At 44.1% G+C, this 23,463-nt stretch overlaps 3 protein-coding genes across 6 annotated transcripts; 1 reads left to right on the top strand and 2 right to left on the bottom strand.

The window, feature by feature from the left end:
* Nucleotides 1-32: 32 nt before the first annotated feature.
* LOC120031909 (leukotriene A-4 hydrolase-like) lies at nucleotides 33-7,448 on the bottom strand. Its single transcript, XM_038977750.1, has 18 exons — nucleotides 7,293-7,448; nucleotides 6,545-6,675; nucleotides 6,167-6,287; nucleotides 5,187-5,360; nucleotides 4,803-4,855; nucleotides 4,582-4,654; nucleotides 4,329-4,469; nucleotides 4,215-4,238; nucleotides 4,047-4,117; nucleotides 3,747-3,858; nucleotides 2,778-2,922; nucleotides 2,536-2,639; nucleotides 2,358-2,428; nucleotides 2,124-2,178; nucleotides 1,917-2,012; nucleotides 1,723-1,805; nucleotides 1,531-1,635; nucleotides 33-1,345 (listed from the first exon to the last, which is right to left on the bottom strand). Exons 1-18 carry the CDS (start codon nucleotides 7,446-7,448, stop codon nucleotides 1,213-1,215), a joined length of 1,848 nt encoding a protein of 615 aa, XP_038833678.1. The 3' UTR covers nucleotides 33-1,212.
* Nucleotides 7,449-7,662: 214 nt separating this feature from the next.
* On the top strand, nucleotides 7,663-12,941 carry LOC120031910 (protein DENND6B-like). Of its 4 annotated transcripts, none has more exons than XM_038977752.1 (17): nucleotides 7,663-8,088; nucleotides 8,328-8,366; nucleotides 8,478-8,520; nucleotides 9,095-9,207; nucleotides 9,609-9,689; nucleotides 9,851-9,911; nucleotides 10,060-10,202; nucleotides 10,341-10,396; nucleotides 10,568-10,690; nucleotides 10,805-10,900; nucleotides 10,989-11,149; nucleotides 11,233-11,387; nucleotides 11,492-11,545; nucleotides 11,632-11,741; nucleotides 11,858-11,960; nucleotides 12,145-12,219; nucleotides 12,360-12,941. In XM_038977752.1, the coding sequence occupies exons 1-17, from the start codon at nucleotides 7,936-7,938 to the stop codon at nucleotides 12,480-12,482; spliced, it is 1,689 nt and encodes a 562-aa protein (XP_038833680.1). In that variant the 5' UTR covers nucleotides 7,663-7,935; the 3' UTR covers nucleotides 12,483-12,941. The 4 variants fall into 4 exon arrangements, with proteins under 4 accessions (XP_038833680.1, XP_038833679.1, XP_038833681.1 ...); XM_038977751.1 differs by having other exon boundaries at nucleotides 9,806-9,911; XM_038977754.1 differs by lacking the exon at nucleotides 9,851-9,911 and having other exon boundaries at nucleotides 8,054-8,088.
* Nucleotides 12,942-15,015: 2,074 nt separating this feature from the next.
* LOC120032229 (GRIP and coiled-coil domain-containing protein 1-like) lies at nucleotides 15,016-23,450 on the bottom strand. Its single transcript, XM_038978220.1, has 3 exons — nucleotides 23,192-23,450; nucleotides 20,532-21,718; nucleotides 15,016-17,891 (listed from the first exon to the last, which is right to left on the bottom strand). The coding sequence occupies exons 2-3, from the start codon at nucleotides 21,636-21,638 to the stop codon at nucleotides 16,518-16,520; spliced, it is 2,481 nt and encodes an 826-aa protein (XP_038834148.1). The 5' UTR covers nucleotides 21,639-21,718; nucleotides 23,192-23,450; the 3' UTR covers nucleotides 15,016-16,517.
* Between the last annotated feature and the right edge of the window lie 13 nt (nucleotides 23,451-23,463).

The following is a 23,463-nucleotide window of genomic DNA, read 5'->3' as shown; positions in this document are numbered from 1 at the left end:
CAACTGATCATGAAAAAACACAAGACATTCACTACTCTACGATCATGGTGTTTAATGGCATCAAATAAAGGATGAGATATTGTAACTAATCCTCACAGGTTCTGTATTTGAATCTGGACAAAATTTAACCATTCTAAAATGAGTTTCCCTCCCAAAATTAAAAAAATGTATCTTATAACTGAATTTTTTCTCTACTTTTCTGCCCTGAGATGAATACCTTGATGTCAGAGTTGGGTCAATTCTCTTCAAACTATTTTAAATAATTACAGTGGTGTGAAATACTCTAAGATCATGTTGTGGGTTGTCTATAATAATTTCCTTCATGTCTTTAAATACCCGAATACATTTCCCAGAACGCATTAGATCAAACACTAGTATGAAAGGGAATAAGCTATCATCTCATGACAAAGAAAAATACTGGTTTGAGTTACAATCAAACTAAACGCCTATAATCAATCAGATCAAGCGTTAACCGGCAATAGTCTCATTTGCATTAGAAATTCAGGACAAGAAAGTGTAGGCTACATAAAAATAATCATGCCCAAATTGAAAAATCATTAAAAAAAAATAATGACGACTTCTATCATCCTAATCGAGGTGTAGATTACATCTGTGTTCAAACTTGTAAAAAAGGCTTCATGGGATTTCTGTTAATGCAACGCCATGCAGCCAATGGCAATGTCCGCTTTAGGTATAAAGCTGGGGAGTCACTTGTAGATTTGACAGATCTAAGAGTTCCACCTCCGTTGTCAAAACAACCGCTATGCAGTTGTCTGCTAAAGCGGATCTGATTGAATAGAGCCATAATATTTAAAATGGTATGTGTATTCTTTGCATTAATAAGTGACACATGCTTTTTATAAAATATTTGTCAAATTAATAGGCTTCCATGTCTTAGTTTAATTGGTTTGAATTAAATTCTACTTCTTTCAATTCAAATTCTGCTTCCTGTGGGCTGTGGCAAATTAGTTTGAATTGAATTAAATTCAGAATTGACCCCAACTCTGCTCGACGTATCATAAACCTCAATGTAAAACAAACAGAAACAAGACAATTCTGAATAGCTGCCGAGCAAAGTAGACAGTTATTAAAGGTGGGGGTGTGACAGGAAGCTTCTCTCTAGCTTTCTCCGGTCGTTTTGGGCAATGGGGTGGGGTGTGTTCCGATAAAAATGCAGGCCTCGGAGTGCTTCCGGTGGGATTCCAATTAGAATCAGGTGCTCTTGCCAGTGTCCACCTTCAGGTCCTTGGCCACCAGATTAGACGTTACTGGGTGCATGGCTGCCCGGTGGGCTATGAACACACGCACCGCCTCCTCCCGATACTTATCAAAGTTGTACACCTCTCTAAAAGAAGGGAGGGAGAAAGAGAGGGATTAGGTAGAACACAAGCACAAAGGGTCCCTAAGTAAGAGAATAGGACTCGTGTTTTTAACAAGACGCTGCCTAGAAATAATTTGATCCAGAAAGCACAACAACACATGGCATCTAATAACAGAGATTGTCTCTCAGATAGTCGCGCCGCTGGTTACTTGAATAGTGGCCGTGTGAACTTCATCCTCCCCTGCTCTGTCGCCATCTTCAGCGCCATGGGAACGGCATCCTCCCACTTGGACTTGACACACAGCCGCAGCCACCTGGAAGAAGGGAGCCAACCGTGAGAGACAGTGACACACACTTTGCCTGTACATACTGCACGATGGGACCCCAGAACAGGAACTCACCTGAAGCGGATCTCTGCGTTGTTGAAGGCGTTAAGTCGGTACACTTCCTGCATCTTCTTCACATGGCTGAGGGGGAGGGGCTCCTAAGGGGAGAAGATACGGTCATTGGTCTGCTTTGGATTCCAATAGAACGATCACATGGCTTATGGAAGGTTGCTATGATGACCAGGTGAGTGACAGTGAGGCGTGTCTACCTCTTGCAGGAGCAGAGACAGGAACTCTATAAGCTGGTGGGTGGAGAGAGTCTTCACATCCACCTCACTGAAATTCCCCAGATCCCCCTCTTTGGTCTAGAGAGAGAGAGAGAAATTAACATACAGAAAAACTTGTAAAAATGCTGTGTTCTACCATCATGAGGTTCTAGAACAAACGCATTATCAATGTGGAGCATGTACCCTCACCTTCACCCATCTCTTACACAGTGCGATGCAGGCGTCTGCCATGGTGGTGTCATATCTGGAGGAGGAGGGTGGCATTGATTTAACACACACACACACACCTCAGATTGAGTGGACAGGTAAACAGTGACACAGCTAAAAACAGACCCACAAACTAACAGAAGTGTGGCTCAAAAGGTGTAACAGGCAGCCAGGTGAGTGATTCTCGAGTGAAATGGTTAGGTAAGGTAAACCCACTGTGGTTTGACGGGGGGCATCCCAGGGGTGTGCATCCAGGCGTTCCAGTCCACCTTATTCAGGATGTCCACCTGAGATCGGACAGGGAGCAGTAAAGGTGAAACAGAGAAACGTTCAAGAGCCACAGCAAGGGGCTTTGATAGCAGCTTGGTTAGGTGAAGAGTGGTGGTTACTGTACCTTGTTCTTAAAGTAGGTGAAGAGGTACTTCTTCCACTCCTCAGTAGTGACGCTGCTGTAAGCAAACATCTGGATGTACGACTTCACAAAACCCATAAACACCTCTGTAAGAGACACAGCCAATTAACACGAAGCAAGTGACTTCAATTAAAAAAATTTACTGAATGAAATGCAACTGTGTGTGTGTGTGTGTGTGTGTGTGTGTGTGTGTGTGTGTGTGTGTGTGTGTCTCTATCTCTCACCAGGTCCTCCCATGAGCTCCTCCAGGTGGTATAGAAGAGCGAAACCCTTCTCGTAGGGGACAGAGGAGAAGGCATCGTCAGGGTCCACCTCATTCAGGTTGGGAACCAGGTTGGTTAGAGGGTTGTTGGCCCCAAACGTGTTCACCTGGGAGACAGAGGTAACAGATCAGATAAGGCCGGGCATACACAGTTGCACACGCACGCACGCACGCACACACAAACGCAAACACACACACAGGTAGAAATGAACATGTAAGTGGCTTGTCTATCAGTGAAGTCAGACATTACTTAAGCCTTGTTCACACTGCAGGCCTCAATGCTCAAATCCGTTTTGGAACACTGACTGTCTAGACAGCAAGTTACAAGTGACAGAATCGGATTTCTGTGTGTTCAGACAGCAGTCATTAGCTGACATGTCTACGCTAATTGTCATAGTAACGAAGGGGTTTGTGCACAGTGGTGTAGGCTGATTGGTGGCGGTGCTCGTGCTTCCTATCACTCAAAAACAAGTCCTTTTTGGCTAGCCACAGCAGTCAACTAGCTAGCTAGGTAGCTGTTTAGCTCTCTATCGATCACTCACTCATTTGTTGGTGAACAATTAACAAGCTGGTTGGCTACCACATGTTCTTGTCAAACTGTCAATAGAGTAGCTAGCAAGCAACAAGATATGCCAAACAAAAACCACTTGAGAGCAAATTAATCCGATTGGACCGTTTAGACGAGTCGCATGGCCAGGAATCAGATGTATGTCTGACTTCAAACCACCTACGAAAGGTGGTTTGAAATGTGACTTGAAATATCCGATTCCATGTTCTTTTTGGCTGTTCAAACTTCAGGAAAAATAACAGATTATATAAAAAATTGGATGAGTCACTTCAAACTGCCAAATGTGAACAAGGCTTTGTGTACCAGTGTGTGTAACAGTGTTACATTGTACTCATGCATGTGCGTGTGTGTGTGTTCTCTCACCGATTCCTGCAGGTCCTTCCAGCCGCCCATGGCCTTGAACTGTCTGAACTGTTCACTCTCCATCGACCTGCCAATCATTCTCTCAAGGTACACCGTGTGACCCTCGTTCAGCCTGAAGAAGGAAGGGTCACAGACACTAATTATGAACTCATTAACTCCGGAAAGCGATCTTCCTTTTCTATCTCTCCATCCCATTTGTCTGATACTTAGTTATGGCTAATTTTACCAATTGACATGATATCATTCCCATTCATTCAAGCGAGAGAAGAACATTGATAGAATGTTTTCTCTGTGCCGTACCAGAAGTGCTCCCAGGTCTTGTTGGTCACCAGGTTGCCAGTCCAGCTGTGAGAGATCTCATGGGCTATGACCTGGAGAGAAACAGGAGGACACAGGTTAACACACCGATACACAGATATAAACACATACTTGAGAAGACACGGACACCTGTGAACTGTGATTACTTACATTGGACAAGGATCTGTCTCCAGCCTAGAAGATAAACATAGGAACAAAGGAAGGTTAAAAAAAAAATACACAGGCAGGTGGATTTGGTATTGTGATGTTGGTACGGTGTCTCACCAGCAGTGTGGGGGTGGCAAAGGTAAGGCAGGGGTTCTCCATGCCTCCATACGGGAAGGAGGGGGGCAGGACCAGGATGTCATACTGGCCCCACACATAGGGCCCCGCAAGGTCCTCAGCTGTCTTCAACATGGTCTCTGTCTGAGAGGGTCACACACACATTTCAATATTAAACTCTGCTGATGTAGAATGAGTGGGACATGGACATATCACCTACGTACCTCACAGATACACTAAATACTGAGAAACTCACCTCTGAGAACTCAAAAGCTGCCTTGTCCACAAACTCCTTCTCTGACCAAACACGAGACCTGGGCCCAATCTCTCTTGTAAAACAACAAGCAAACATTTATTACTAATAGTTCACTGATCATTTATTAATTTAAAATAATTAGGAGGAAAACAGGGCAATAGTTACATGTATGGGTGTGTGTGTGTGTGTGTGTGTGTGTGTGTGTGTGTGTGTGTGTGTACCTGCTTTCCAGAGCTCCCACCACGATGGCAATGAGGTAAGAGGGCATGGGCACCTGGGAGGTGTCAAAGGTCAACAATGGGGAAATCAATCAAACACAGCGGTCAGACTCACACAGCCATGTACCTGCTCCAACACCAGTCTCTGAGAATGTACTTCATTCAGACTGCAGGCATGCTACGACGGGTTCCTTTTGTTATCTGGCTGTTATCTGGCTAAACTTTCCTTGTAATTAACTCCTTATTGCTTGATCAGCAGCTACTTTGGCAGCGCTGTACCTTGAACAGTCAAGCCAAAAAGCAAGACTGACAGTATTACGCTATCGATGACAATGGATGGTTGGATGGAGAGATGGATAGAAAGTGATAGAGAATAGAGACACTGACTGGTTGTCTGAAGCGGTAGATGACCCGGCTGCTGTCCTGGGGATCAGGCTCCTGTCCGTCCCGTACAGCACTCATCACAGCCACCAGCTCCTTGGGGACAGACACCTGGGCATAATAGGTGTGTTTCATAGCGGGGGTATCCTGGCAGGGTACCATGCTCCTGCAATGGGTGGCCTGGAGGGGTTGGAGGTGGTTATTAGCACATTGCTACATCCGCCACCTAATCGGGATTTATCTCCAAGAGGGGACAAATAGAATTAATTGAAGTAAACAAAGTCATATTGAGTGCAATAATATAGAAGGCTGTTAATATCAATATCAGCGACAAAGGAGCCAATGATCAAGGTCCTCTCATAAAGCTTATCTGTGCTGCAGCTGAACACTGCACCTTTGGACACACAGGTGATACAGGAAAAAGAGGGAGAAGAAGGATATATAATGAAGAAAGAAAGCAGGGGCAAAAGCAACCTCAACTGGCACAGGTTACGATCAAATTATGACATCTTTCTTCTGCTAAGAACTTCAAAGAGCAGCACAGGTTTCTGTGTATGACTACAATACAACTGGCCAGATGTTGCAGAAGACGGGGTTGGGAAAGTGTTCTTTTGTGATGTCTTTTGAGGCAGTCGTACAACTACTCTGAGAGTTAAAATGACCGTTGAGCAAGACTGGCATCCAACCAAAAATTAAGACGTTTCATGTTTGTAGAAGTGCATAATTCGTCTCACATCTGGCACTGGTTATGACCATTCTACAGCACGTTTCCTCTGATAAGAACTTCTAGCTACAGAAGTGGTTTCTGTGCGGGACTACAGTTACACTGGGCAGATGTTGTGTAATTGTTCAATTTTGATGCCACAGCAACTACTTTTACCATAAAAGTACTGTTCATGGTGCAGTTTTTGTAAAAAAATAAAAAATAAAATAAAAAAGACTTCAGGTTTGTGCATGTTCATAAACTCACACAGTGTGTGTGTTACCTGGCACTGGCTGAAGAGGTAGGGGTGTTTCTTCCCAGCAGTCTGTTCAGGAGTGAGCCACTGCAGCGCAGAAGCACTAGGTGCAGTCTCATAAGTCACCTCCACGATCACATGCTGACCCCTGACAAACAAACACACACACTAAATAGTACCCCTAAACCAGCATCCATCAGTTCAATGTCTGAGGGTTGAGTTACCTGGGGTGCAATCAGTGATGTGCAGTCTTCTGAACGTTACAGATAGAAATGAAGTGAATAGAGAAGACACTATTCCCCTACTCTATATGACAAACAATCATATATGTTCTACACAATTAATTTCTATCTTAAGGTTCTGTAACATTACATCCTCCTGAACAGGCCCCTAAGGTGTGGTTACCTGGAGAGGTCAAAGGGCAGTGTGATCTCCAGAGGGGTTCCCATGAAGCTGTGCTTGGGTCCCAGAGTGAACTTTGCTGCCTGTCCATTGGCTGTTACCTTAGAGACCTTCAGGTCCTTCGTGTCAAGGGTCTGATCATAGGAAGGATGGAGAGAGAGAGAGAGAGAGGAAAGAAAAAAGAAAAAGGAAGTGGGGCAATAAGTTTGGGTAACCAACAGTGTGTCAGCAACTACAAGAACCACATCATCCATCTTCCCCCAGATTGTGACTGTAAAACAGCTGTCACCATAAGAAATACATCATTCCGTCTCTCCCTGGTCCTAAGTCGCTGACTACATTTCCTACACCTGCTCTGAGAAACACAGTATGGACTCAGTTCTAAAGTTCACGTGCCTGGTATCACATGCCAACTCGACCTGTCAAAGTCATACTGTCACTGAGCAGAACAGTGCCATAAAGCACATATGGCTAGCTACATATCATTCCTGAATTGACCCACTAATGATCAGATTTACAATGAGTGATATTCAGAGCTTGTCTTGAAGCAGTGTGTGATACGTTGTGTCTGATAAGCTCAACCAAATGCTTTGTAGCAGTGTACTGAAACAGGTGAACTGAAACAAGGCTTTTTCCCACGTCAAGTTTAGTAGCAACACAAAGGCATTTTCTAGCAAGAATGAATGAACTTGGCTAGCTAGTTTAATAGCTTGCTGGCTAACCAGATTGAGAAATGAGATGAATACTGTACCAAAGACGTGAAATTATCCACTAAAACCTCCACAGTGAGCGCGACCTTAGCTTTGATGACATGGCTGTCAAAATCCACATGGTAGGTGAGATTCAGGTGCTTGGTAACGCACTTGGAGAAGGAGGAAAATGAGCAGGGGTCTGTAGCTGAAGCCATGTTCGGTCCAGGATCATGAAGAGTGAGAGCAAAAAACTAGCATTAGCTGTGAACTACAACCCGGTTCACCGCACGTCCATGTGACAGCGCCCTGCTGCATGCATTGTGGGAGTTGTAGTTTAGTCTGGACCTGAATGTGTTGAGTTTCCTTCTAAATTAATAATCAAACCACTACATGTACCAGAATGAGCTGATACATTTCCGTTCCCTTTCAACAATCTATTTCTTTGCGTTAATAAACACGTCGGGGAAAACATTTTAATCATATGAAAAGTTATGTAGATTTCAAAGCAGTCTTTGTATTTCGCTTGTTTTTAGCTTTTATCTGAACAACTATCTACTGTTACTACAGGACAAGGGGATTCAGCTGTCATTTCAAGCCCTTCTCACTGGAGGGCGACGCGTCTTGCTTGCATGTCACGAAGTAAATAGCCAACAGGGCAGCACAATAATTCAGGGCAATGAGGAAATTGACCTCTGAGTCGTAATGGACCCGTTAGACAGCTCCGAATCGCGTCTTGTTGAGTCGGCAAATGCGGCAGAGAATACAGAATCGAGTTTGCCATGGGCCCGTTTCTCGTCGTGGCTGGAGTGTGTCTGCGTTGTTACCTTCGACCTCGAGCTCGGCCAAGCCATAGAGGTATTGCGGGGTTGCAATGTACTGTACTGTAGTATCCCTAGCAGGTGTTGTTGACATCTGATCTAGCTAGCTAGCATGCTAATGTTCTTGTGTACAAAGTCTAGTTTGCTTGCAGAAAGAAATCAACATGATCCACGTAACTTGGCCCACATCAACCTCTCATGTGTTTCATAATCTGGCCTGCCGGCGCATGTGTGGAATAGTGACATGACATTTTGGCACTTTCTCCTCTATTCCAGCTTGTGTACCCACACGATGTGAAACTAACTGAGAAGGAGGTAGGAAATTAACTTATGCTCTTTTTGTGATGCCCCACATACATAACAAGCTAGTTGCCTGTCAATAATTGTGTATGTCCCTGATTGTGCTTCCTCTCCTTTAAACTCCAGAAAACTAGCATTTGCTACCTGTCCTTCCCTGACTCTTACTCAGGTTAGTGTATTAGATTACACAAACTATCATCACGAAATACATTACGGTCAGAGGACCAACCCCAAATCGATCCAGGACACTAGGCACTTGTGGAGATCTGACATGATTTGATGGCTTTTAGCAATATGGTGAAACTTCCACCAATCCTATCAGAAGTTGGAACTATTACCATATTGCAGGGTTCCCCAACTGGCGGCCTGCGAGCCGAATTTTGCCCACAGGTGATTTTATTTGGCCCCCCAAAGTTTTCTGAGCAAAAACAGCAATTGTTTAAAAATGTTTTTATTTTTATTGCTGGACACAAAAGACTGTAAAAACACTAGCAAATCAGCTCCAAGTGACTTAAATTTTGGACATCTGTTCCCAAGTATTCCCACACCTAGTAGAGAGATACATGTGATTGTATACAAATGTAAGCAAAGATCAGCCTGCGGCTGAATCAAGTTGATGATCCCTGCCAAATTGCTTGCACTGTCAAATCCACTCAGATCTCCATGTGTAGGGTCTAGAGGTCGATTTGGGATTGGGCCAAACATCTATATCAGTCACATGACCTGTGTGATGTGTTTCCCAGGATGCCTTGGAGACACTCAGTTCAGTTTCAGACTGCGCCAGTCTGTGGGCCGCAGGGGCTCCTGGTTCGGAGAGGAGGACACCTACAGCAGAGACGCACCTGTCACACTACAGGTGAGCCCTCTGTCTGGCCCAATCCCAAATCACACTTTTGGAGATTTGATTAGATTTGACAGGTGTAAGCAATAGGGTAATAGCTCCACCTTACCCTCTGATAGGCTAGGTGAAAGTTTCACCATATTGCTTATATCAACCAAATCCTCTCCCATTGCCACAAGTGTGTAGGGCTTAGTCTTAGGGGTTGATTTGGGATTGGGCGTCTGTCATCGGTCTGACTGAATAAGTGGTCCAGGCCAGGGACAGTTTGGTTGCTTACCTTTTAGGGTTATGGTTGGTTCTTTGGTAGGGACAGCTAATCTTAAATCTGTGACTGGAGTGGAATATAATGTCAGCCACCACTAATTGTCTGTCATTGCAATAGCTTGATTATTCTCATCTTTCCCTTTCTCCCTCAGCGAGAGCTGGCCCATTTCTATGGCTATGTCTACTTCAGACAAGTCAAGGACGCCGCCGTCAAAAGAGGCTACTTTCAGAAGGTGAGAAGCTTATGTTACAGATCTGGTTCGTCATCAGAACCACAATGTAATCACATTTGGTTTTCTCTTTCATTCTCTCTCCTGCCTTTTCTCTTTCACTCTCTATCTCTCGCTAGTCTCTTGTACTGGTGTCCAGACTACCGTATGTCCACCTCTTTCAGTCCCTGCTGCAGATCATAGCTCCAGAGTATTTTGAGAAGTTGGAGCCTTGCCTTGAAGCAGGTGGGGAGATATATAACTTCTTGTCTTTTTTTTCTTCCCAGTCTATCTTATTTATAATTAATCTCCCATTTATAGTTAGCTAGGGCTCTAATGTACAGCCTGGACTCTACTTCCCTAACCTTTTCTTTCTCACTCTCCCACCTTGCAGTGTGCAACGAGATTGACCAATGGCAATCTCCGGTGCCAGGGCTGACACTCAACCTGCCTGTGATGGGCGTGGTCATGCAGGTCAGGATCCCATCCAAAAACGACAAACCAGGGGGAAGCCCGGAGAAACAGGCACAAAAGGAGGTTGGTGTAGCTTTTTATGTAATGGGCCACATGCCCATAAAAATACGACTTCTCCATGATGTTAGTAAAGTTGATGTTAGTTGATAGGTATCGCTAGAGGACCGTTCATTTAAAAAAGTATGTTTCTGTTATAACCAGAATCTTCTACCAGCCCCTATGATGCTACCGACCATACATGAGCTTGACCTGTTCAAGTAAGTGAAAATCGAAACTTCATATACTGTAAATAGTAATGTATCTGTTTGTTTATGTAAATTACATGGCTTGAACTTAGCTGTATTTTCAGTTTAATTTGAGGATGCATTATATTAGTAAAAGCAGCGTCCATCGTATATGAATTGACCTTTGCCCTCTGACCTGCCCAGGTGTTTCCAGTCCTTCCTGATCCACCTGCAGATGCTCTGGGAACTCATGCTGCTCGGGGAGCCCGTGGTCATCATGGCACCCTCTCCCACTGTCTCCTCGGAAACCGTGCTGGCCCTAGTGAGGTAAACAGAAAATGCATGAAATATGCCATATGATGTATGGCATTTAGCGTCACGTGTATGTAACGTAACTCGGTGAATTTGTAAATTGAAATTCTTATTTCTCCCATCCTACAGCTCGATCGCGCCACTGCGGTATTGCTGTGATTACAGGCCCTACTTCACCATACACGACACTGAGTTTAAAGAGTATACCACTAGGACACAGGCACCGTGAGTAGGGCTTACTCTAAACACTGGGTTTATATTCTATCATACCCGGGGGGCAACTCAACTCACCCTGCTCCCTTTCTCTCTCCAGTCCCAATGTAATTCTGGGGGTCACTAATCCCTTCTTCATAAAGACCTTCCAGTCCTGGCCCCACATTATACGCCTTGGAGAACTCAAGATGTCAGGTGATCTGCCCAAGCAGGTGAAGGTGAAGAAACTAGCCAAGCTGAAAACACTGGACACTAAACCAGGTAAAACATCTGGAGGTATGGAGCCAACATGGTTTGAGAGAGTGAGTTATTAGTGTGTAAAAACATGTTCTCCCTACCTGTAGGTATCTACACAGCACATAAAATGTTCCTTCAAAAAGACAAGTCCCTCATCAAAAGACTCCTAAAAGGGATCCAGAGGAAGAGGCCGTCTGAGGTGCAGAGCGCCATCTTGAGGAGACATCTGTTAGAACTCACCCAGAGCTTCATCATCCCACTGGTGAGGGGACTGCCTTCCCTATCACACTAACATCCCACCCCTAAATAGACTGTCTGTCTGTCCTGCTGTGTGTCCCACCTGTCTCTCTGGCTGTCTTCCCCCAGGAACGCTATCTGGCCAGCCTGATGCCTCTGCAGAGGTCTGTGACTCCTTGGAAGGTGGGTGATATTGATAACAAACCTGTTTCTATAGTATGTTGATACTGTTTGAATATGGTAATAACGTGTGTGTGTGTGTGTTTCAGACCCCTCCTCAGATCCGTCCCTTCAGTCAGGAGGAGTTCATGGGGACTCTGGAGCACGCTGGACCTCAGCTCACCTCTGTGCTTAAAGGGGATTGGGTGGGCCTGTACAGGTGAGTGTTCACCTGCCAGCTCATATGTCATTTCTAACTGTTGTATCTTGTTGTGGCATATGTTTTTCTAAACAAATCATCCATAATGCATTGCACTTCAATGTATGGCCTTGTAGGAAATTCTTCAGGTCTCCCAACTTCGATGGCTGGTATCGCCTGCGACACAGGGAGATGACCCAGAAACTAGAATGTCTCCACCTAGAGGTCGTCTGTGATGCTGTGAGTTGACCCCACAGCCTTGTTCACTCACACCTAAAGACATTAGTTTAACTCTACTTACAGAGATTCATGTGACCAAAAAACTCAACCACACGACTCCACTGACTTTACTTCAGTTAGGAGTCCTTTCCCTACCCATAAGAGTTGATTAGTTTAATGTTTTGTTAATGATCTGCTCGCCCAGGACCTGCTGGGTTGGACCAAAGACAAGTCAGAGGTGGAGATCGTGGACCTGGTTCTGAAACTGAGAGAGAAACTGGTCAGTAAAACCCATCGATATATCCATTACACTCACCTCAACGGGTGCCATTTGTAACATTCTATATTTAGTGTTGGGAAATGAATTCTGTGCCGCAAACCATTGCGTACTATAGTCTCTGTCTGTGTCCCCCACTCCAGATGAAGGCTGGCAAGCAGCAGCTCCCGGTGAAAGAAGGGGTGCTGGAGAAACTAGAAGGATACCTCCAGACTGTCATCAGCTCTCTACCAGAGGACCTGCAGACTGTGCTACACAGATACTGACGCTAACACTGACGCACTGCTGAATATATACAGAAACTGACACTGAGTAGTGTTTTGTTTGACGTCTTTTTAATAACAACCTGAAACTAAAAGTATTGCCATCACCAAAACCACTACCCCCTCTGAGTAAGATAATGAAGATTTATAACTAGAAGTGTAGGTAATATAATAAACATAGCTGTTTCATCATGACAGTAACATTAGGTCAAGGGGAATCGAGAGTAGTTGAAATGTAGGCTTTATGAGATTATGCCTTCACTAAGTATCGTGGTTGTTACTAGAGGGATTGAAGCATATACCTTGGGAAGAGGGACATGTGGGTATAGCCTTTTGCTCTAATCCAGACATTTAGATGTAACATGCATAGTTGTTAGCATAAAATATAACTAGCATATGCACCTTTTACATTTATTTTATTTGTCATTAAACCCATAAAAGGGGTGAATTACATTTAAGTGACTACATTTTGAGGCTTTCATCAATCTCAGTATTTTCTATTGATCAAGCACAAACAAATCACACTACATTGAAACACCTCTAAATATCCAGGTTACACAAGCTTAGATTGCAGATTTCAGTTTAGATTTGTGTGTATGTACAAAAGTATGTGGACACCCTTTCAAATTAGTGGATTTGGCTGTTTCAGCCACACTTATTGCTGATAGGTATATAAAACCGAGCACACCGCCGTGCAATCTCCATAGACAAACATTGGCAGTAAAATGGCCCGTACTGAAGAGCTCAGTGACTTTCAACGTGGCACCGTCATAGGATGCCACCTTTCCAACAAGTCAGTTTGTCAAATTTCTGCCATGCTAGAGCTGCCTCGGTCAACTGTGCTGTTATTGTGAAGTGGAAACGTCTAGGAGCAACAACGGCTCAGCCGCAAAGTAGTAGGCCACACAAACTCATAGAACGCCCCCCCCCCCGAGTGCTGAATCGTGTAGAAATCATCTGTCCTTGGTTGCAACACTCACTACCGAGTTCCAAACTGCCTCTGGAAGCAACGTCAGCACAAGAACTGTTCATCGGGAACTTCATGAAATGGGTTTCCATGGCCGAACAGCCACACACAAGCATAAGATCACCGCCATTGGACTCAGGAGAAGTGGAAACATGTTCTCTGGAGTGATGAATCACGCTACACCATCTGGCAGTCAGGCGGATGAATATGGGTTTAGCAGATGCCAGGAGAACACTACCTGCTCCAATGGATAGTGCCAACTGTAAAGTTTGGTGGAGGAGGAATAATGGTCTGGGGCTGTTTTTCATGGTTTGGGTTGGCACATTAGTTCCGGTGAAAGGAAATCTTAACGCTACAGCATACAATGACATTCTTGACGATTCTGTGCTTCCAACTTTGTGGCAACAGTTTGGGGAAGGCCCTTTCCTGTTTCGATATGACAATGTCCCCATGCACAAGCGAGGTCCATACAGAAATGGTTTGTCAGAATCGGTGTGGAATAACTTAACTGGCCTGCACAGAGCCCTGACCTCAACCCCATCGAACACCTTTGGGATGAATTTGAACGCCGACTGCGAGCCAGGCCTAATCGCCCAACATCAGTGCCCGACCTCACTAATGCTCTTGTGGCTGAATGGAAGCATGTCCCTTTTCCAACATCTAGTGGAAAGCCTTCACAGAAGAGTGGAGGCTGTTATAGCAGCAAAGGGGGCACCAACTCCATATTAATGGCCGTGATTTTGGAATGAGATGTTCGACGAGCAGGTGTCCACATACTTTTGGCCATGCAGTGTAATTGGTGCACAGTAGACATATGGCTGAACTGAGCTTATTTATTTAACGTTATAGTGGTCAATGAGTGCATAAAACACATGTAGTACATTATGTTGTGGGTATGTGCATTTTTTTTTTTTTTTTTACGAGGTTGACAGTGCCAGTCCTAGCCAAAGCCACACCAGCTCCAAGCTAATTCTGCTAAGATATTCATCCATCAGCTAACATCTTTCCTAAACTACAACCACTCATTACATTGCAGGTTAACAGTGAATGTAAAACAAATGCAGCTGATCAGGGCTTCTACCTCACTCCCTTTTGTCTGTCTACAAGGCCTGAGTTTTACATAGGCAGTCCAATTATGATCATTGTTGAACTAATTGGTCTTTTGATCAATCAGATCAGCTCTGAAAAAGATCTGTTATGATTGGTCAAAAGACCAATTAGTGGAAAAATCAGAATTGAGCTGCCTTCGTAAACACAGCTCTATTATTTCTCAAATAGGTACAGTATATGTGGTACTTAAATACTTTTTCTTCAGTTTGTTTTGTGAAGTACTGTAAAGGCATTTGGTCACTAGGGAAGCAGTAAACTGCAGTTTGCAGATGAGTATTGATAATACTGATATACTATTTGGATCCTGGTGTTTACTTATTTGTAATAACCTATCGTTTTTTTGTATATAAAGAAAGTTTATGGTTTCTGATGCAAATATACTGTTAGTGTTAAAAATAAAAGTTGGAAACTGTGCTAAAAGATAACTCAAAGGCTGTGATACATCCATGCACCCACACGTTTAGAGAATCGCTGATAAAAATTGTTTAATTTTCATGTTGAGGGAATCAAAAATATGCATTTCATCAATAAACATTGTATTATCCACACACAACTGTATACTAGAAAATACTGTAATTACCAACCAAAGTATTCCGTTTTTTATCATACAATGATGTACAAAACATCTAGCATTAAAGGGATACTTCGAGAGTTTGGCAATGAAGCCCTTTATCTACTTCCCCAGAGTCAGATGAACTCCAGGATACCATTTTATGACTTTATTTAGGAAGTTAGCTTAGTGAGCCAATGCTAACTAGTGTTAGCGCGATGACTGGAAGTCTAAGGTATCTACTAGCGTAATAGCGGTTACCATAGATTTACAGGCATTGCACTAACGCTAGTTAGCAACTTCCTTCAAACTGCAGACAGAAACATAAAATGAGTTCAGGGAAGTAGATAAAGGCTGAATAATCCCTTTAAAGCTGATAGTAGCTCAGTATTAAAAAAGAAAGATTTACCCATTTATTTGTGCATCTCTGAGCAACGTTCTATCGATTCCCATGATCATTTCATGTTTATCAGAGCTATTCGCCCTTCAAGCAGACAGAGAGAAATACAGTCGGTATGAAGAGTTTTGCATAATCTTTTCCACTAATTGGTTTTATTTCAATATGATGCAAAACTCATCATACCCGGCTGTATTTCTGCCTGCTTGAACATGGAATCTTTCCTTTAACGTCATTATGGCTGTGTTTACACAGACATCCCAACTATTAGTAAAATATCTGATCTGACTGGTCAAAAAAACTATTTGTAGAAAGATATCAAAATTGGGCTGCCGGTGTAAACGCAGTCTATCTCACCAAGATCAATCGATGATTTTTTTTCAACATATGCAGAAGTATAGTTTAAATATTCAAATAGAAGCAGGAGATCACTAGTGAACAAAGGCAAATGAGGAACCTCAGACAACAAAATTTGACCTGTGGCGCACGTCCCTTGACCGAGATGGACAACCCAGGAGATAATCAGTGTTGTAAAGAGAAAAACAACTCTCACACAGGTGATAAAGACTGAGGTTGTCTAAAAGTTAGATTCTGTCCTTATCCCTGTGTAAGAACAGTCAATACTTGGTTACCTTTTGACAGAAACAGATGTGAGCCTCATGCTGATTCTATCTTATAGATAGAATCAAAACAACCAAACATGCTGCTTCACATAGTGACAGTGACAAATACAAACCCACACTTCTAGAGCCACTCATTAGATTGCGCAATCCGATGTGTGCTTTAACACATAAAGCAATCATTTTGAATAAAGTCTTGAGGAAAATAAAATGTAATCAACAGTGTCAAAGCTCAAATGTTGGTTGCCATTTCATTTGTCACCACACCAGAATCCTGGGAAAAAACACCAAAATAAATAGACTTTATTCAGGAAAACTAAACACACACTTGTTGACTGTCGGAATGTTTCAAATGAGTTCTCATTATTTGCAGAGTGAGGAGCTGCACTCATCATCACCTCATCCCTGCCGTCCACCACGCCTGGTTCTGGTGCTGTTTGACCACCGCCTGCTTCTCCTGGGGGCTGAAGTGCAGGATGGTCAGTATGGCTGTGAGGGTCTGCTGACGCCCCCTGGTGTCCTGAAGGGTGAGGAACTTGTAGATTACGTTCTTGAGGTACTCCAGGTTGGCCCCCTCCCTGCCCTGGTCCCTGTGCCGTTTGTCTAGCTGGCCGCGGAGCTCAGCCACCTCCTCGTCGTAACGCTCCCCGTTGGCGATCAGCCTCCCCTGCAGCTGGTGCACATCCTCCTCCAGCCGATGCTTCTGCCGCCGCAGTGAGCCGATCTCCACCTCCTTTCTCGCCAGCTGCTCGGCGTACAGGAGGAGCGTGGGCTCGTTGGGCCCCGCCAGCCGCAACGCCTGGGTGATGATGTCACTCTCCTCCTGCGCCGGGTCGTCCATGTTGTTGCCGTTTTTGCTCCTGCCGGCATCCGCGGTCGCTCTGAAGTCCGCCCCTGTGTCTCCTTCGTCGCTGTGGTGGCTTCTGTAACCAGCAAGACTGTAGCCGATAGACTTTAGCTTCTCCAGCTCCTGGTCCTTCTCTTGCAGCAGGGCCATAGTGCGGTCCCTCTGCCGGTGCAGTTCCCCCTCCAGCCTGAGGAGGCTCTCTCTGTATTGGGCCTCAGCCCGGTCAAGCTCCTGTTTATGACCCTGCTGCAGCATCCCTATCCCCTGCTGACACTCCTCCAGCTCCCGGCGGTGCTTGGCCTCTGCCTCATCGTCATGGATACGCAGGTTGATGTACTTCTCCTTGAGCTCAGCCAGCTGGTCACGGGCCTCCTCCAGCTCTTTGGCCAGGCTACAGTCTTTAGCGTTCTTGTTCTTCAGCACCACCTGCGCCCGCACCTTGTAGCGCTCAAACTCCTCCTTCAGCTGCCGCAGTTCCTGCTGGTAGTAAAGCGCCGAGGCCTTCTCCCCGTCTGACGACTCCCCCCCACTGCCCGACCCCTGACCCAGCCGCCCTTCCATCTCAGCCAGCTTCTCTATCTCCATGGTCTGCTCTGGATGGTTCTTCTGTGTGGCTAGCAGAAGAAGCCTCTTCACCTTCTCCAGGCGCTCCTTCAGCACGTTCACATCCAGGCTGGCCTCGTCCATGCTGAGGTCCAGGGGGGAGCCCCGGGTGGAAGCGGCGATGGCTAGGGTCTTGTTCTCCGTGTCCAGCTGCAGGATGCGCTCCCTCAGCCGGTGGGCGTTCTGCTGGTCCCTCTGCCGGGCCTTCTCGCAGGCCCCAAGCAGCTCAGACAGCTCAGACACCCGCAACTCCAGGCTGGCCACACGGCCCTCCTCCAGCTGGGATTGCTCCTGTAGACGCTCCTCTGCCTGCGACACCTGCAGATAGAGAAAGGACAGGCACATGACAGCCATGAGACATAAATAGACAATGGAAGACAACAGTTCATGTAGTGTTCCTTCTTCCTTTCCCTGAAAAGCAAGTGTCCTTATAATGTCATGTTATTCTCTGCCATGGAATTTATTTTTTATCAAGATATTTCTAATACAAGAGGTCAAGGGTTGTTGAATACATTGGTCAAATTCAGGTCATCAAATATTTTATATGTTCAAGTCATTCACCTTAATACAGGATACATTTGTAAAATCAGTGCAGGGTGAATCCATTTGAACTCAATCACTTTCTGACAGCACCCCTTTTGATTTGAACGAAACACTTCATACATATTTACCCATTATAAAAGTGCCCAGAAAGTGAAGTTTTGATACTGAATGCCAAAACATTCAAGAGATATAGTTGATATAGTTGCTCAAAGTTAACCTATTTTGCGAGACATCCATGTTTTCATCACTGGAAAATAAACTGTTGAGATTGATATCATTTAAAAGCTTAAAAACAGGGTTGTCAAACTATTTCATAATTTCTTGGGAGGATTTTTATTTATTTTAATACAATTTTTTTTTATTTTTTTTTAACCTGAAACGTTAATTATATAAATATGCATAAACTCAGATATTTTTTCATATTTGCATATGCTGTAGCTTAGACCCACATTTACATAATCTAAGGTTTTTGTGTTTTGCCCGCCATCGGTTGAGACAACATGCTCCTTAATACAGGGTGGGTGTCAAGTTTTGGCTGATAAATGTACTAAAATGGTAATAAAATTGAAATGTAAACTTTCAAATGATACCCCAAAGATGGTTGGAGGTCCACACATCGGCACTTATCATAATAGTAGGGGTGTTAACCCCGGTGTCGTGGCCAAATGCCCCATCTGGCCCTCATACCATCATGGCCACCTAATCATCCCCAGCTTCCAACTGGCTCATTCCTCCCCCCTGTAACTCTTCCCCAGGTCGTTGCTGTAAAAGAGAATAAGGGTAAAGAAAATAAAAAGAGGATATCAAATGAGAGTTAAGAGTCTATATTTCTGTGAAATTACATTTTTCAACCATTTTCCATCCTACAAATTAGGAATAAGCAAAGGCTTTGATATCTGGTCAAACAAATGGAAAAGGAGTCTTAGACCACATCTACTAGAAAAAGCCTTAAAAAAGGTATCATAAATACATCAAAACACAATAATGTTGACGTAAAGACCGCTGCCAATTAATATAAACATTTAATTTTGGATAAATTTGCCGTCTGTAAATTTAATAAACATTGCCTTCTGTAAATTTAATAAACATTGCCTTGTGCATTGTAGTTCTGTCACTAAAACCCCACATTTTAAGATATTTTCTAATGTCTCTCCCTCATGAAGGAGGATAATGAAAGTTTACAGAACTAACAAGGTAGACCTACCAATTAGTTAGTGTTTTTACTGATATCAAGTTTGTTAATGAATTATTAAGTGATTCAAACTCGTTATCCTTTTACCAAATCGGTAATGGAATTACTGAAAAATCTGTATCAGAATTACTGCAATTGAATTGACTACAATCTCCCAACTCGACACCTACCCCCTTTCCATTTACTGTAAAAAGCATCCTCGCCCACTGAGCACCAGATGTCCACGGACGTTGAAAAGTTGTTGAAATTTCGTCAGTCCGCCCTGGCCGGACCAAATCTGAACCAATCATAGACTTATTATGTTTCACAAGTTTGGACAGTACAGCAGAGCACACAGTACAGTAAAGAACAGTATTATGTACTTCATTGTACTGTACTCTATTGTGATGTCCAAACTGATGAAACATAAGACTATGAATGGTTCAGATTTGGTCTGGTAAAGACCAACCAAATGCGGTCTTGTTTGGGGGCAGAGCTCATTATAATAATAGCCAGTGTGTAAAATACCCAAATGTGCAAAAGAAAGATATTATGCATGTTCACCTTTGTGTATCTATTCAGGATACATCACCAGGAAAATAAGGATATTCATAGCCATAATTATGCATTTCTGGATTGTACAGATCAGGGACCTGTGTTGTAATTCCATTACCGGGTGTAAATCCACTTCACCTACTGTAGTTCAATAACCAAAGTATTTTTTTTGTTAAACTAAGGTGTCATATCATAGCTGACACCCCATTCTTTCTGCAGACATCTTTGAATCTTAATTCAGAGCAGATATTTAAGTGTTTGAAAAATGTTGTCGCATAAAACAAATGAAAACTGGGAGATTTTACTGTAATTCTGTTACCAAACTTTGCACAGTTCTTCCAGTCAATGTGTTTTTGTGAAATTCTGTGTAAATTGTTCAAAGTAGTCCTTGTGCATCGAGTTGTATGGAATGTTAAACTTTGAAATTAACGTCTTGTTTGGTATACATTTTAAAGTGAAAAATCAGAGTCATAGCGTAATTCCGTTACCATGGAAATGCCTGTATGAAAAATGGGTCAACTTTGAGTACCTTTATCTCCTGAATGTTTTGGCATTTAGGTCCAAAAAGTCACTTTGACCACTAACTACTCCATGAGGAAACATACATGGAAAGTGTTGTTTAAATACTGTTAAAATGTGATTGAATTCAAATGGATTTACTGTACAGTCTTTCCTAATCATTACCATACCCTTCTGATCTCATGATGCATCTGCTGCTGAAAGTGGTTCTTGAGTGCCGACAGCTCCCGCTGCAGCTCCTCCACCCGGGGGTCTGGCTTGTTCCTCTCCGCCTCCGCAGTCTGCAGGCTCCTCCTCATCTCCTCCCTCTGCTGGGTCACCTCTTTTAGCCGGGCCTCATAATCGTGCCCCCGATCTGCGGCCTGTGTGACTTCCAGCAGGACCTCCCTGGCGTCCTCCAGCCGAAGCTCGGCATCCTGTCTCTGGCCTCTCTCCTCCTGCAGCAATTTCTGGAGCTCTCTGAGCATGTGGGCGTGGTCACCCTGCTCCTGCTCTCTCTCATGTTGCTGGGTGATAACCCGAGCCTTGCTCTCCGCCAGCTGCTCATGCAGGGCATGGATCTCTGCTTCATGCTGCCTCCTGGACTCCTCCAGCCTCCCCTGGAGCTCATCCATGTCCTGCTTGATCTTCCGCTTGTCGGCCTGGAAGTTGGCCTCCATCCTGGACTTTTCCTGCGTGACCGTGGCCAGGGAGTTGGTCAGGGTGGTCAGCTGGGTCTTCAGCTGGAGAACCCTCCGGTCAACCTCCATAGAAGAGGTGGGTGGGGGTGTAAGGTGCTGCTGAACCTCAGACCCTCCACTACTGCTGGAGCTGATACCGCTCTCTGACCCATTAGCCTCCTCAGACCTCTGGGACACTGAGGGGCCTCCAGGCCCGGTCGCTCCCATCTCTCCTGGGCTACTACCCTGCTCCTCTTCAGCCTGGTCGCCCTTGGTGCTCCCACTGGTAATGCTGGTAGCAGTGTCGGCGGAGGCTGCTGTGTCCAGACTGTCCTCGCTGTGCATGGAGCAGTGATCATCTTGTAATTCAGAGGTCAAATGGCTGCCACTGGCAGAGCCGTCATCTCCACGCTGGCTGAGGTCGACCTCCTGGGAGACAGTCAGTACCTTCAGACTAGCCTCCAGAGCCTCCTTCTCCTTCAGCAGGCTCTTGTAGGCCCTGACCACATCCTTGAAGCGTGTTTGATACTGGACCATCTGCTTTCTCTGAGTCTCTATGGTGTCCACAAGCTCCTTCTTGCTGGGGCCACCCCCAAAGCTCATCCCAAACTTCTCCATGGCTCAGTGGGTTTTTGGTTTTATTTTCAGTTGCTTGACTTCCAGCTGGGATCCATGATTGCTGGCTTCAAACAAAAACCCTGCATGGAACATAGTAAGAGGAACCATTGTTGGACAGCATCATAAAACAGTAGCAAGCTAACGCTAGTGCCAAAGATACATTGGATTCAGAAAGTATTCATACCCCTTGACTTATTCCACATTTTGTTGTAACGAATTTAAAATCGATTAATCGAGGACTTTCACATTATTGTATACTTGCCGTCATTTTCCTGTTGGAACGTAATTCTCCCCCAATCTAATGTCACTTGCATTCTGAAGCAGGTTCTCTTCAAGGATTTGCCTGTATTTGGCTCAATTAATTGTTCCCTCTATCCTTATCAATCTCCCAGTCCCTGCTGCTGAAAAGCATCCCCATAGCATGATGCTGCCACCACCATGCTACACGTTAGGTAGGTATGGTGTTAGACAGGTGATGAGCTGTGACTGGTTCTCTCCAGACATAGCACTTTGCATTCAGGCCAAAGAGTTAACTATGTCATGTGCCTTTTTCTCAGGAGTGGCTTCCGTCTGGCCCAACGCCCAATTGGTGAAGTGCTGCAGAGACTGTTGTCCTTCTGGCAGGTTCTCCCATCTCAGCCAAGGAACTATGTAGTTCTGTCAGAGTGGTCATTGGGTACTTGGTCACCTCTTAGACCTAGATCATGGTCTTTCTTGCCCGGTTGCTCAGTTTTGTTGCACGGCCAGCTCTAGGCAGTCTGGGTTGTTCCATATTCTTGTCCATTTCCCCAATGATGGAGATCCCTGTGCTCTTAGAAACTTTCAACACTCTAGAAATTGTTCTATACCCTTCCCCAGATATATGCCTCATGACAATTCTCTCTCTGAGATCTACAGACAGTTCCTTGGACTTCATGGTATAGTTTCTGCTCTGACATGCAATGTCAACTGTGGGGCCTTATATTAGGCAGGTGTGTTTCTTTCTAAATCATATCCAAACAATTGAATTGGCCACAGGTGGTCTCCAATCAAGTTGCAGCGACATCTCAAGGATGTTCAAAGGTAATTGGATGCACCTGATGTCAATTTGGAGTGTCTTAGCAAAGGGGTGTAATGACTTATGTAAATGATAGATTTCTATATTTCATTTTCAATAAATGTGCTCAAATTTTCTAAAAACATGGGTGACAATTATTTTTATTTAATACATTTTGAATTCAGGCTGTAACAAATGTGTAATAAGTCAATGGGTATGAATACTTTCTGAAGCACTGTATCTGTGTTCGTGTTGTCTACTGGTCTGTTTACTTTACAAGACATATTTCAACCGACATGGGCAGACTAGTTGCAAATAAAAATAATGTATTATTCGACAGCTAACATTAGCTATGCTAAACTACACAACAATCTGGAATGGTCTTCGCGAAAGACCTCTCTCTCGCCCTCTTCGACAGCATACAATTAGCAACAAACAGTTCGATACCCCAATGTATAATCAAAATTACACTAATATAAACAGGATGTGCAATATCACAACTTTAAAGTAAACTCACATTCGGAATACGACGTGTCAACCAACGTACGGTTATCCAAGCTACTTCCTGTTCTTCACAGTATGATTTTTTTACGTTAAATAAATGTACTAGAAGCAGTCTGTAAAAGCGGCCATTTTGCAAAGGTCGAAATAATCCGTTATCTGTCAAATACAGAGAATATTCTCTGTATTCAACATTCTCAATGAACGACTTCTGTGCATATTTTGATACTATACACTATATGCATTGTACAATGAAAAGCTCAATAAACGACAGCTACATGGTTCTAA

This window comes from Salvelinus namaycush, chromosome 38 (assembly GCF_016432855.1).
Source record: "Salvelinus namaycush isolate Seneca chromosome 38, SaNama_1.0, whole genome shotgun sequence".
NCBI lineage: Eukaryota > Metazoa > Chordata > Actinopteri > Salmoniformes > Salmonidae > Salvelinus > Salvelinus namaycush.
The sequence above is the reverse complement of the archived record's forward strand: the minus strand, read 5'-3'. Positions and strand labels throughout refer to the sequence as shown.

Bases quoted from the DNA above. Each gene is read 5' to 3' on its own strand.
- LOC120031909 (XM_038977750.1), bottom strand. From the start codon at position 7,448: ATGGCTTCAGCTACAGACCCCTGCTCATTTTCCTCCTTCTCCAAGTGC. The intron at 6,676-7,292 runs GTACAGTATTCA...TCCTATGATCAG, and splicing joins TGGATAATTTCACGTCTTTG to ACCCTTGACACGAAGGACCT. The intron at 4,239-4,328 runs GTGAGACACCGT...TTTATCTTCTAG, and splicing joins TTGCCACCCCCACACTGCTG to GCTGGAGACAGATCCTTGTC.
- LOC120031910 (XM_038977751.1), top strand. From the start codon at position 7,936: ATGGACCCGTTAGACAGCTCCGAATCGCGTCTTGTTGAGTCGGCAAAT. The intron at 8,521-9,094 runs GTTAGTGTATTA...TGTGTTTCCCAG, and splicing joins CTTCCCTGACTCTTACTCAG to GATGCCTTGGAGACACTCAG. The intron at 11,742-11,857 runs GTGAGTGTTCAC...ATGGCCTTGTAG, and splicing joins GATTGGGTGGGCCTGTACAG to GAAATTCTTCAGGTCTCCCA.
- LOC120032229 (XM_038978220.1), bottom strand. From the start codon at position 21,638: ATGGAGAAGTTTGGGATGAGCTTTGGGGGTGGCCCCAGCAAGAAGGAG. The intron at 17,892-20,531 runs GTATGGTAATGA...CTCTATCTGCAG, and splicing joins TGCATCATGAGATCAGAAGG to GTGTCGCAGGCAGAGGAGCG.